Source organism: Scyliorhinus torazame, chromosome 9, assembly GCF_047496885.1.
Source record: "Scyliorhinus torazame isolate Kashiwa2021f chromosome 9, sScyTor2.1, whole genome shotgun sequence".
Taxonomy (NCBI): Eukaryota; Metazoa; Chordata; class Chondrichthyes; order Carcharhiniformes; family Scyliorhinidae; genus Scyliorhinus; species Scyliorhinus torazame.
Window position 1 is genome coordinate 258,632,511 of NC_092715.1, and position 12,749 is coordinate 258,645,259.

At 43.6% G+C, this 12,749-nt stretch overlaps 1 protein-coding gene across 1 annotated transcript in view; it reads right to left on the reverse strand.

The window, feature by feature from the left end:
* The window catches only part of snx30 (sorting nexin family member 30), a 53,765-nt gene that overhangs the window by 6,804 nt on the left and 34,212 nt on the right, over window positions 1-12,749 (reverse strand). Inside the window, exons 6-7 of the mRNA XM_072517296.1 lie at window positions 12,414-12,613; window positions 10,255-10,341 (exon numbers count right to left, since the gene is read on the reverse strand). Of these exons, the coding sequence (XP_072373397.1) occupies window positions 10,255-10,341; window positions 12,414-12,613 (287 nt within the window). The remainder of the gene's footprint in view (window positions 1-10,254; window positions 10,342-12,413; window positions 12,614-12,749) is intronic.

The following is a 12,749-nucleotide window of genomic DNA, read 5'->3' on the forward strand; positions in this document are numbered from 1 at the left end:
TTTGCGACTCATGCACTAGCACACCCAGGTCTCTCTGCACAGCAGCATGTTTTAATATTTTATCATTTAAATAATAATCCCTTTTGCTGTTATTCCTACCAAAATGGATAACCTCACATTTGTCAACATTGTATTCCATCTGCCAGACACTAGCCCATTCACTTAGCCTATCCAAATCCCTCTGCAGACTTCCAGTATCCTCTGCACTTTTTGCTTTACCACTTATCTTAGTGTCGTCTGCAAACTTGGACACATTGCCCTTGGTTCCCAACTCCATATGTAAATTGTGAACAGTTGTGGGCCCAACACTGATCCCTGAGGGACACCACTAGCTACTGATTGCCAACCAGAGAAACACCCATTAATCCCCACTCTTTGCTTTCTATTAATTAACCAATCCTCTATCCATGCTACTGCTTTCCCCTTAATGCCATGCATCTTTATCTTGTGCAACAACCTTGTCAAAGGCTTTCTGGAAATCCAGATATACCACATCCATTGGCTCCCAGTTATCTACCGCACTGTTAATGTCCTCAAAAAATTCCACTAAATTAGTTAGGCACGACCTGCCCTTTATGAACCCATGCTGCGTCTGTCCAATGGGACAATTTCCATCCAGATGCCTCGCTATTTCTTCCTTGATGATAGATCCCAGCATCTTCCCTACTACCGAAGTTAAGCTAACTGGCTTATAATTACCCGCTTTCTGCCTATCTCCTTTTTTTTTTTTTTTAAACCGTGGTGTCACGTTTGCTAATTTCCAATCCACCGGGACCACCCCAGAGTCGAGTGAATTTTGGTAAATTATCACTAGTGCATTTGCAATTTCCCATGCCATCTCTTTTAGCACTCTGGGATGCATTCCATCAGGTCCAAGAGACTCGTCTACCTTTAGCCCCATTAGCTTGCCCATCACTACCTCCTTGGTGATATCAATCCTCTCAAGGTCCTCACCTGTCATAGCCTCATTTCCATCAGTCACTGGCATGTTATTTGTGTCTTCCAATGTGAAGACAGACCCAAAAAACCTGTTCAGTTCCTCAGCCATTTCCTCATCTCCCATTATTAAATCTCCCTTCTCATCCTCTAAAGGACCAATATTTACCTTAGCCACTGTTTTTTGTTTTATATATTTGTAGAAACTTTTACTATCTGTTTTTATATTCTGAGCAAGTTTACTCTCATAATCTATCTTACTCTTCTTTATAGCTTTTTTAGTAGCTTTCTGTTGCCCCCTAAAGATTTCCAGGTCCTCTAGTCTCCCACTGATCTTTGCTACTTTGTATGTTTTTTCCTTCAATTTGATACTCTCCCTTATTTCCTTAGATATCCACGGTCGATTTTCCCTCTTTTTACCGTCCTTCTTTTTTGTTGGTATAAACCTTTGCTGAGCACTGTGAAAAATCACTTGGAAGGTTCTCCACTGTTCCTCAACTGTTTCACTATAAAGTCTTTGCTCCCAGTCTACCTTAGCTAGTTCTTCTCTCATCCCATTGTAATCTCCTTTGTTTAAGCACAAAACACTAGTGCTTGATTTTACCTTCTCACCCTCCATCTGTATTTTAAATTCCACCATATTGTGATCGCTCCTTCCGAGAGGATCCCCAACTATGAGATCCTGAATCAATCCGGTCTCATTACACAGGACCAGATCTAGGACCACTTGTTCCTTCGTAGGTTCCATTACATACTGTTCTAGGAAACTATCGCGGATACATTCTATAAACTCCTCAAGGCTGCCTTGACCGACCTGGTTAAACCAATCAACATGTAGATTAAAATCCCCCATGATAACTGCTGTACCATTTCTACATGCATCTGTTATTTCTTTGTTTATTGCCTGCCCCACCATAATGTTACTATTTGGTGGCCTATAGATTACTCCTATCAGTGACTTTTTCGCCTTACTATTCCTGATTTCCACCCAAATGAATTCAACCTTATCCTCCATAGCACCGATGTCATCCCTTACTGTTGCCTGGATGTCATCCTTAAATAACAGAGCTACACCACCTCCCTTACCATCCACTCTGTCCTTCCGAAAAGTTTGATACCATCGGATATTTAACTCCCAGTCGTGACCATCCTTTAACCATGTTTCAGTAATGGCCACTAACTCAGTCATTCACGATGATTTGCGCCATCAACTCATTTACCTTATTCCGAATACTACGAGCATTCAGGTAAAGTACACTTATGTTGGCTTTCTTACCTCTGTTCTGAATCTTAACACCTCGATCAGTAACCTCTCCCAAGTTATATTTCCTCTTAACCTTTCTCCTAATTTTCCTTGTCGTCGAACCCATATCTTCTTGTAACAACCTGCCGCGTCGCTTACCATTAATGTTTTCACTTCCCGTTTTATTTCTTTTAGTATTCCTGGTCCTATTCACTGAGCTCCCCTCAGTCACTGTACCTTGTACTGTCACCCCTTTTGATTTTTGACTATGGCTTCTCTGCCTTACACTTTCCCCCTTACTGCCTTTTATTTCTGTCCCTGTTTTACTACCTTCCAACTTCCTGCATCGGTTCCCATCCCCCTGCCACATTAGTTTAAACTCTCCCCAACAGCTCTAGCAAACACCCCCCCCTAGGACATCGGTTCCAGTCCTGCCCAGGTGCAGACCGTCCGGTTTGTACTGGTCCCACCTCCCCCAGAACCGGTTCCAATGTTCCAGGAATTTGAATCCCTCCCTCTTGCACCATCTCTCAAGTCACGTATTCATCCTCTCTATCCTGACATTCCTACTCTGACTAGCTTGTGGCACTGGTAGCAATCCTGAGATTACTACCTTTGAGGTCCTACTTTTTAGTTTAACTCCTAGCTCCCTAAATTCAGCTTGTAGGACCTCGTCCCGTTTTATACCTATATCGTTGGTGCCTATGTGCACCAAGACAGCTGGCTGTTCACCCCCCCCCCCCCCAAGAATGTCCTGCAGCCGCTCCGAGACATCCTTGACCCTTGCACCAGGGAGGCAACATACCATCCTGGAGTCTCGATTGCGTCCGCAGAACCGCCTGTTTATTCCCCTTACAATTGAGTCCCCTATCACTATAGCCCTGCCATTCTTCTTCCTGCCCAGCTGCGCAGCAGAGCCAGCCACAGGGCCATGAACCTGGCTGCTGCTGCCTTCCCCTGGTGAGCCATCTCCCTCAACAGTATCCAAAGCGGTATATCTGTTTTGCAGGGAGATGACCGCAGAGGACACCTGCACTGCCTTCCTACTCTTGCTCGGTCTTTTGGTCACCCATTTACTATCTCCCTCAGTACCTTTCACCTGCGGTGTGACCAACTCGCTAAACGTGCTATCCACGACGTCCTCAGCATCACGGATGCTCCAAAGTGAGTCCATCCAGAGCTGTCAAGCGGTCTAACAGGAGCTGCAACTGGACACACTTCTTGCACATGAAGGAGCCAGGGACAGTGGACCTGTCCCTGAGCTCCCACCTCGCACACGAGGAGCATGACACGGGTCTGAGATCGCCTGCCATGTCTGAAACCTTCGGTTAACTTCAACAATTACAATTCCCCCCCAAAAAATTTAAATAAATAAATAAACAACGAAGAAAAAAAATAATAAATATACCAATGAAAAGAAACAAAAAAACAGAAACACTACTTACCAGTCATAAAAAGCACTTCCTCCCCACCCAGCTTCGAATTCCCACCTAGATTCAAATTCCCAAACTCACTCTTTGCTGTCTCACTCTGGCTCACTGGGAGTGAGTTTACAAGTGGCTCTTTTTAAACTGTCCTGAATTGACTCCCCATCCCCCACCTGCTTTTAGATCAAAGTAGATTTAAGTGACTGACACTTAACTGCCAACCAGTTATGTGAGTGGGTGGGGCAGCCCTTGTTAACCTACACTGCACAATACTAGCTTAATTTAAACTCCTGAAATTTAAAAGGAGCTGCCTTACTGATTCAATTCAATTCAATTCCCACCTAGATTCAAATTCCCAAACTCACTCTTTGCTGTCTACAAAACATATTAGCGTTGCATACTGGTTGCAGAGGGTAATGGAGAACTTCAAGAGGACAGAGACAGGCGGCAAGGTGGTGTAGTGGTTAGCACTGCTGCCTTACGACGCAGAGGACCGATCCCGGCCCTGGGTCACATCCGCGTGGAATTTGCTCATTCTCCCAGTGTCTGCGTGGGTTTCGCCACCCCCCCCCCCCCCCCCCCCAACCCAAAGATGTGCAGGGTAGGTGGATTGGCCGCGCTAAATTGCTCCTTTAGGACAGACAAATTGGTGGAATTAGTGGACAGGTTGCAGGTGGAGTTCATTGTGGTGAAATGTGGGAAGAAAATAAGGATACAATGTAAAAGGGCACAATTCCAAACACTAGTTTGACCTCAGCTAGAGTATGATGTCCAGTTCTGGGCACCACACCTTAGGAAGGCTTTGGAGAGAATTTCCACAATTTAAATTACTCATAGTTAAGCCATTTGGCAAACATTAAAAATCTATCAATGTTTTCTTAGAAAAATACAACAACAAAAAAAATCACCCTTCCATTATGAACAGCAAGCCTGACTGGACTTTACCCCACTAAATGGGCAACATTTCACTAGATCCAAGAAAAGAGAAAAAAAATAAACAGCATAAGATCTAACCACAGAATGCCTATATTTAAACAGGCCAGGAGACTGCCCAGCAGACAATCCAGAGCACACTGTAGACTGTAATTCAGGGCAGAATACCAGTTGGAACAATGCAATGGACTCAAGGTTGCTCTCTTGATGCGACAAGACGCGCGCACTGCATAACGCAATAGTAACCAAAATAATACTTCAGAACATTCAGCCTTACAGGAATTACCAGCAATGGCATCGGTGGTCTACACTGGAGTTATTCTCAAATTGGCACAAGCCTCATTCATCCCAACTATTCTATCTCATTCATTACATCAAACAAGTGAATCCCTTAAAGAGATTGGCACTTTTTAAAGCTATCAACTTGTGTAACTCCCATTTTTTAAAACGTTAATTTTGCAGTCTAGAATTGTGCTGCCCATTTTATTACCAGTATTCCCTGGTTTACACTTCAAACATTTTTGCCGACCCCAGCTACACAGAAAAATTACAGGAGGTTGTAATTCAACATCAAGAGATGTAGCATTGGAGAAAAAGGTTAGTTTGTATGTAGAAACAGTTGGTTAATGCAATGGTCAAAAACTGATAGTGTGGAAAGAGTCGGGTCTAGCAACACCCATGAGGAGAGGGGAATGCAGTTAACAGAGTTAGAACTGAAATGTTAACTCTGTTTCTCTCTCTGCCCACTTGTACTGCCGGACCCGCTCAGTATTTCCTGCATTTTCTGCTTCCATTTCACTTAAGAACATTAGGAGATTATGCTATCCGGAAAGTGCTGTATAAATACAACTTCCTATTAAATCAAAAGATGCACAAGTTACATGCAGAGGACTGGAGCATTAGCACCTGGTAGATTGATTTGCACACCCAAAGAGGTTTTCATATGGACAGCCAAAAGTACTCAAGTCTTCGCACCTAGCAAGGTGAACAAGGCATTGAAACATCACCGAATCGGCTACCACGGCAATTTTCATTCCAAATGTAAAACAGCTTGTAGGAAAAATTAACAAACTGTTTTGCAAAGAGGGTTCACCTTGAACAAGATGAACATTTCAACAAATGAATCCAGACTTCTGCAATACATTCGTATGATTCATTTAAGCAATATTTAATGGGGGATATTGGTGGATGGACAAAATAGCGAAAGAAATTTGTGCAGGGAACTGCTATTCTCAAACGTTTTACAATTGTTTGTGCAGGGAACTGCTATTCTCAAACGTTTTACAATTGTTTGTGCAGGGAACTGCTATTCTCAAACGTTTTACAATTGTGCAGGGAAATGCTATTCTCATGTCTTACAATTGATCAGTTATTCCTTTAAACAAGCTTGACTGTACCAGCTCCATTCATGGTGTCAGCTCCACAGCACCACTTGGATCGGGCACGTAAAGGTTACACTTGCACATTTGTCCTCTAGAGGTCAGTATTATCCTATAGGTTTGCGGAAAATCTACGAAGGGCAGGCATCCGTGTAGTTATTAATGAATATTGAAATCATATCCTGTCTGTATTGAAGCATTTGGCCCTGCACTATTTAATCAAATCCAGATAATATTTGCAATTAAATCGATCCAGTCAGTCTTCAATTTTGGAAGTTCATGATGGGAGTTCTTTTGTTGTAAATCACATGTTTCCCACTCAACAGAAACATTTCCCCCAGGCTAGACTCCTTACAACCTGTGCATCCAATCGCACTGCCTTATATGATGTGACTTTTAGATGTGTTGCGTATTGATTGGTCTCCATTTAAGGCAAGATCGCCTCAAATCCCCATGTCAAACAAAAGGATACTACGGCAGGTTAATACCAAAGCAGATCTATAGCTGCACCAGCCTAATGGTCTGTGCCAAGTTGCACTACACTCATAACAGAAGGAACTTGCGCTGTAACGCCAGGTAGTACACAATCAAAATAACCCTCGGAGAACAGCAGGGTCTCATGGAGACAATTCCTGCCACAGGCATCCAGCTAATGGGTTTTAAATAAGGCTATGAAGTTGGAAAAGCGATGGGGAAGCCTCACTAAAATTCATTCTTCTCAGCTTTGGGTTAAATGGCTTTGGTAACTTTCCCCAAACCTAGGGAAGATTGTTCGGTAATATTTACCTCTATTGTGGGCACCGCCCTCAGGGGAAATCAACTGTCCATCGCAGACCAACTTGCATCAGGTCTGGGGAAGGAATGAGGTTCCTGGACCAAATATCCCTTTCATGTTTAATTGCATCGATTGAAAAGTGAGTTGGAATGCCCTATAATAGCTCAGCTCTCAGAGAAATGATTGAACTGCTCAAATTCTTCCATGGATACAGGCATCACTGGCAAAGCCAGATTTGTTGCCAATCTTTAATTGCCCGAGAAGCTGTTGGCGAGTTGCATCTCCATGGAAGGTGCCAATTCCCAAACAAAATACATGGTGTAAAATGACTGGGAATGTGAACCTGCTGGAATCATGTACCAGATCCATATATTAATGGCTGCTGTCACCCTATCCTTGCCTACCTCCGGCCAGGCCATTTAGATAGAATGCCTCAAACGCACTTGCGTACACTGAGCAGCATCTTCCATATTGTTATAAATGTGGGGCTTTACAAGACGTTTAAAAATGCCTCCTTCAACCTGAAAGGTAAAACAATGCTCTGGGATAGTGGTGGTCATGATAAATCTCTTCCTGGAGACAGGGCCACGTGGCATGGGAAAAATAAACCCCAAACCAAAATCTATTGAAAAATCAACTGACTGTTTTCACACCTTGACACCAGAAAACGGACAGCTTGTTTTGGGGCGCGGGGGGGGGGAAACAGGCAGAGAGAAACAGTATAACAATTGCTTGCCACAAGTAGGCTTCAATGAAGTTACTGTGAAAAGCCCCTAATCGCCACATTCCGGTGCCTGTTCGGGGAGGCTGGTATGGGAATTGAGCCCGCGCTGCTGGCCTGGTTCTGCATTACAAGTCAGCTATTTAGCCCACTGTGCTAAACCAGCCCCAATTAAGTATATCCCTTATTGGGAAGAAGATCGGCGAACGGCTGTTGTATTAGCAATCAAGCAGGATGCTGAAGAGAGCTGGTTCTCTATCGAAAAGACGACAACGGAACAGACAGGACTCTGAGATTTAACAAGAACTTGTCGAGGTAGGCCTTGCTAATGGGGTCTTCAGGCCAAGTGGAACTATTTCCCAAAGACACAAAGTTGCAACGTGGCGGAGAGGTGAGCCTGCAGGAAAGCTGGGAGTAACTTGTACCCAAGTCTTTGTTTGAAAGAGGTCAGAATGATCTCCAGCCTAGTCGAGTGCACATCAAGCGAAGATTCACAAAGACTTGGCATACACTTATCAGAGTTGGACCCTGCTGCAGAGGCTTTGGGGGTGGAAATGTGAATTTGAACATCTGAAACAGTCAGAAATGGATGAACAAGACAGACTTGAACTGTTTTGGAAACAAGAAAAACTTGGAGCATGTTTCAGGACTCTTGCCAAGAGCAACCAGAGTATTAAAATAAAAGATTTTGATTGCTCTAGAGCAGCATAAATAATGCAAGGCTTCTTTTGAAAAATGCTATCAATAGCTGGTATTGATTTAGCACCTTTAATGTAATAAAACATTAAGGTGCATTATGGAACAGAATTAGTCAACAAAACGCAGAAATCAGGACAGGTGGTTGAATGGTAGGCCAAAGAGGTATCAAAAACAACCATCCTAAAAAAGCAGAAAGGGTAGAGAATCGGAGGGGTTTGGGAAAGAATTTTAGAACTTAGAACCCAAGCAGCTAAAGGCAGTCACCACAGGTGGAAACAATATAGGGAATGGAGAAGATGTCAGAATTGGAGCAGAGCATATATCTACCCGAGAGTTTAGGGCGTAGAGATGGGCGGGGTAAAGGGCACAAGAAGGATTTGACAATAAAAAGGTGCTGCTTTAACTGGTAATCAATGTGGGTCAACAATCAGTGGCGATGGATAAATGAAACTTGGTGCGAGTGAGAGCAAGAGTTTTGGATGCCCACAAATTAGAAGATGGGAACGTGCTCGGTCCAGAGGTAACATAAGCACAGATCAGGGTTGCAGCACCAAATGAGCTCAAGTAGAAGTTTACATAGGCGGGCTTTATAGTGATGACACAAATTTTAAAAATTAGTCCTTGGGATGGGGGTGTCGCTGGCAGGGCCAGCATTTATTGTTCATCCCCAATTGTTCTTGAGCCAGGCGGCACTGTGGCACAGTGGTTAGCGCTGCTGCCTCACAGCTCCAGTGTCCCGGGTTCAATTCCGGCCTTGGGTGAAAGTGCAAACTCCGCGCACGTTCTCCCAGTGTCTGCGTGGGTTTCCTCCGGGTGCTCCGGCTTCCTCCCACAGTCCAAAGATGTGCAGGTTAGGTGGATTGGTTATGCTAAATTGCCCCTTAAGTGTCCAAAAAGGTTGGGTCCAGTTATTGGGTTACAGGGATAGGGTGGAGGTGTGGGCTTAAGTGGGGTGCTCTTTCCAAGGGCCGGTGCAGACTCAGAGGCCCTTGGAAATGGATGGCCTCCTTCTGCATTGTAAATTCTGATTCTATGAGTGACAAGGACATTTCAGTGGTCAGTTAAGAGTCACTCAGTGCAGTGGGTCTGCAATCCTAAACTTGAACTGGTTCAAGGATCATCCAAATACTCTGCGGAAATATTAATAATAGTCTTTATTATTGTCACCAAGTAGGCGTACATTAACATTGCAGTGACGTTACTGTGAAAATCCCCAAGTCAACACATTCCAGCGCCTGTTCGGGTACACGGAGGGACAATTCAGAATGTCTAATTCACCTAACAAGCACGTCTTTCGGGACTGGTGGGAGGAAACCGGAGCACCCGGAGGAAACCCACGCAGGCACGGGGAGAATGTGCAGACTCTGCAAGAGACCCTAGCCGGGAATTGAACTGGTGTCCCTGGTGCAGTCAAGCAACAGGTGCTAACCACTGTGCTACTGTGCTGTCCTGGAGTCTGGATATTATGGAGAACATTTTTAAAATTTCTACCATAGTTAAAATTAATATACCTTGCTGTCCTGCTTAAATTCCCTCAAGTAGCAAGGGGGGGGGAATAAAAACATTAAATATGAATGCAATCTTTTAAATTATTCTGACAATATTTGAGAATTTCTCTGCTCAAGACAATAATGTTTGCACCTTTGTCAAAGTCAAGCTATTGTTAAAGGACAAGTAGGCTTGCACAGCTTGACTGCAAAGCAAAAGTTTACTTTAATCTGTCCAAATCACTAAACCTTTTATGGGTCAGCACTTGAAAATATGAAAATAGAGACGAGTAAATGAAATGGAGATCACCTTGATCTAATCGAATGTCCTCCTCCTTTTCAATGTTCCTTGTATTAGAACACCCAGTACTTACTAACAATATTATTGCCCCCCCCAAATAAACACAAGCCAAGCCAGTGTCAATCCGTGCTCATTTCAGACACTGGTGCTGTGAACCCAGGCCCATTAAGAACTGGTTCTTGGAATTAAACAGAAAGGAGACCCATCTCAGTCGTTGATACTGGATCTCAGCCCAGACTAGGGCATGACAGGATAGTTTGCAAAGCATTGTGCCACATAAGATCTTTATAACTCAGTAGCTAAATAAATACTGGCATAGATGTTTGTGCTGTTAAATAGCGAAGGGTACTCACGCCTTGCTTTTCTTCTTTCTTATAAGCAGCAGTTTCGAGTTTGGCCTCATACTCAGCTTGCACTTGATCTCTTTTCCGAAGCACATTCTAAATGAAAATGAAAAAACAGGCTTTCAATCTTGGCCCCGTGTCAGCAATCATTCTGCCAAGGCCCAGTATCAACAGTGCACACGATGTAATCCAGAACACAAATGACACGAGTCATGCCAAGCTTCATAAATTTGATTACGGAGCAGTAATTACCAAATTAGTGCAAATCTTTTTTCATTCAAGAGGGGCACATACAAATAAATCACACTCTCCAGATAGATGTTGCTAACAAGTCAGGAATTATGCACCCAAGACCAGCTGGCACTCCCGAGGAATGTAAACGGCGAACTGAAATTTTTATGCAACGCATTAAACTTTGCAGAGGTGAACCAGTAACATGGAAAACACGTTAGCTAACATCTTATTCAACATCTAATTCACTGCTCAAAAATCAATCATTTGCAGTGCTTTTGCACGAGACAACTCTTTAAAATGTGTAATAGAATATGTATTACGTGGAGTTTCTGAATGAATGAGTTACAGGATCAGCTTGTAATCCAGAAGTAATATTTTTTAAAATAAATTTAGTGTACCAATTCATTTTTTTTTCCAATTAAGGGGCAATTTAGCGTGGCCAATCCACTCACCCTGCACATCTTTGGATTGTGCGGGCGAAATCCACGCAAACACGGGGAGAATGTGCAAACTCCACACAGACAGTGACCCAGAGTCGGGATCAAACAAGGGACCTCGGCGCTGTGAGGCAGCAGGGCTAACCCACTGCACCACCATGCTGCCCTATCCAGAAGTAATATTGATGTTCGGGACTTCATTGAGCACCAGCACACCAAGTTATTATATAGACATAGAATTTACAGTGCAGAAGGAGGCCATTCGGCCCATCGAGTCTGCACCGACCCTTGGAAAGAACACCCCACATCTCCACCCTATCCCAGTAACTCCACATAACCTTTTTGGACACTAAGGGCAATTTAGCATGGCCAATCTACGTAACTGGCACATCTTTGGACTGTGGGAGGAAACCGGAGCACCCGGAGGAAACCCACGCAGACATGGGGAGACCGTGCAGACTCCGCACAGACAGTGACCCAAGCCAGGGATCGAACCTGGGTCCCTGGAGCTGTGAAGCAACCGTGCTAACCACTGTGCTGCTCTTATCATAATCGATGTTACATTATTTGCAATGTAATTTGCTTCACAAGCATCCTTGTTAATATATTCCACAATGTATGACTGTACATCATAAACTATTAAAAATAGCAGCATTGTTAATACCCACTGATATACAACTCTTCTCCGCCATAGGGAATGCAAAAAATCTTTAAACCGGCTTGCATGAAAGGAAAAGGTTGAGAACCACTGCTCTAGACACATTTGGAAAGAAAGAAGACGAAGCAAAGAGAGAACTTTCAAAATGGAGAAATGTCAGGCTTGGGCTGGAAATGTACCAACAGAATTTTCCCAGATTTTACTGCCCCTCTCTAGAGGCAGTTTTGTTGAGTTAGACATTGGTTGGTTGATATTCCTGAATTGACCGGTTGGAGCGATTAGGTTATTGGGCCAGTAATTATAAAGTAATCGAGAGACACAAGTTCAAATCCCACCACGGCAGCTGGGGGATTTAAATCCAATTAAAATCTGCAATTAAAAAGCTAGCGCCAATAATGGAACTACCAGATTGTCATCAAAACTCATCTGGTTCATTAAAGTCCTTGAGGGAAGAAAGTCTGCCACCCTTACCCAGTCTGGCCTATATGCGACTCCAGACCCACAGTAACGTGGTTGACTCTTAACTACCCGGTGAAATGTCCTCGCAAGCCGCTCAGTTCTATTTAAAAGGTATCTCACCACCACTTTGACAAGGGCAAATCAGTCAGTGATGGGCAATAAATGCTGGCAACACACACATCCCACAAAATGAATAGAGTATAGGATTACAGTCGGCCATTCAGCCCTTAGAGCGCTCTGTGAAATAGGAACAAAGCACAAATCGTATTTCATTGATGGAGCAAAGCAAACAGATGTTCCAAAGTTCATTAAAAATATGAATCACAGATTATCTCAACCAGCGGCTCCAAACAAAAGGGCTGAAATTAAATTTCTCTTACCTTCATCGATTCTATATAGAGTACATATTCTCGAAGGACAGGAAGAAAGTCTTCAGACATGTCCTCGGATAGGTCGTCTAGGGTTATGCAGCATCTGCCTACACAATTCGACACCCCATCGAGGGGCTTGTTTAGTTCTTCTTCAACAGCAGACCAGGAGGAATAAATGGGTCCATACTCTCGAAGTTCCACTAAGTATTCTAAATAATTAGCACAAGAATATTTTAAATAAGTCGTAAGCGAGATCAGATCCTGTAACGCAACACAACCAGTGTGCAGACCACAAACTTTGTGTACACGATACTTCCCTTTCTACCCACCTTCCCTTATTGCTAC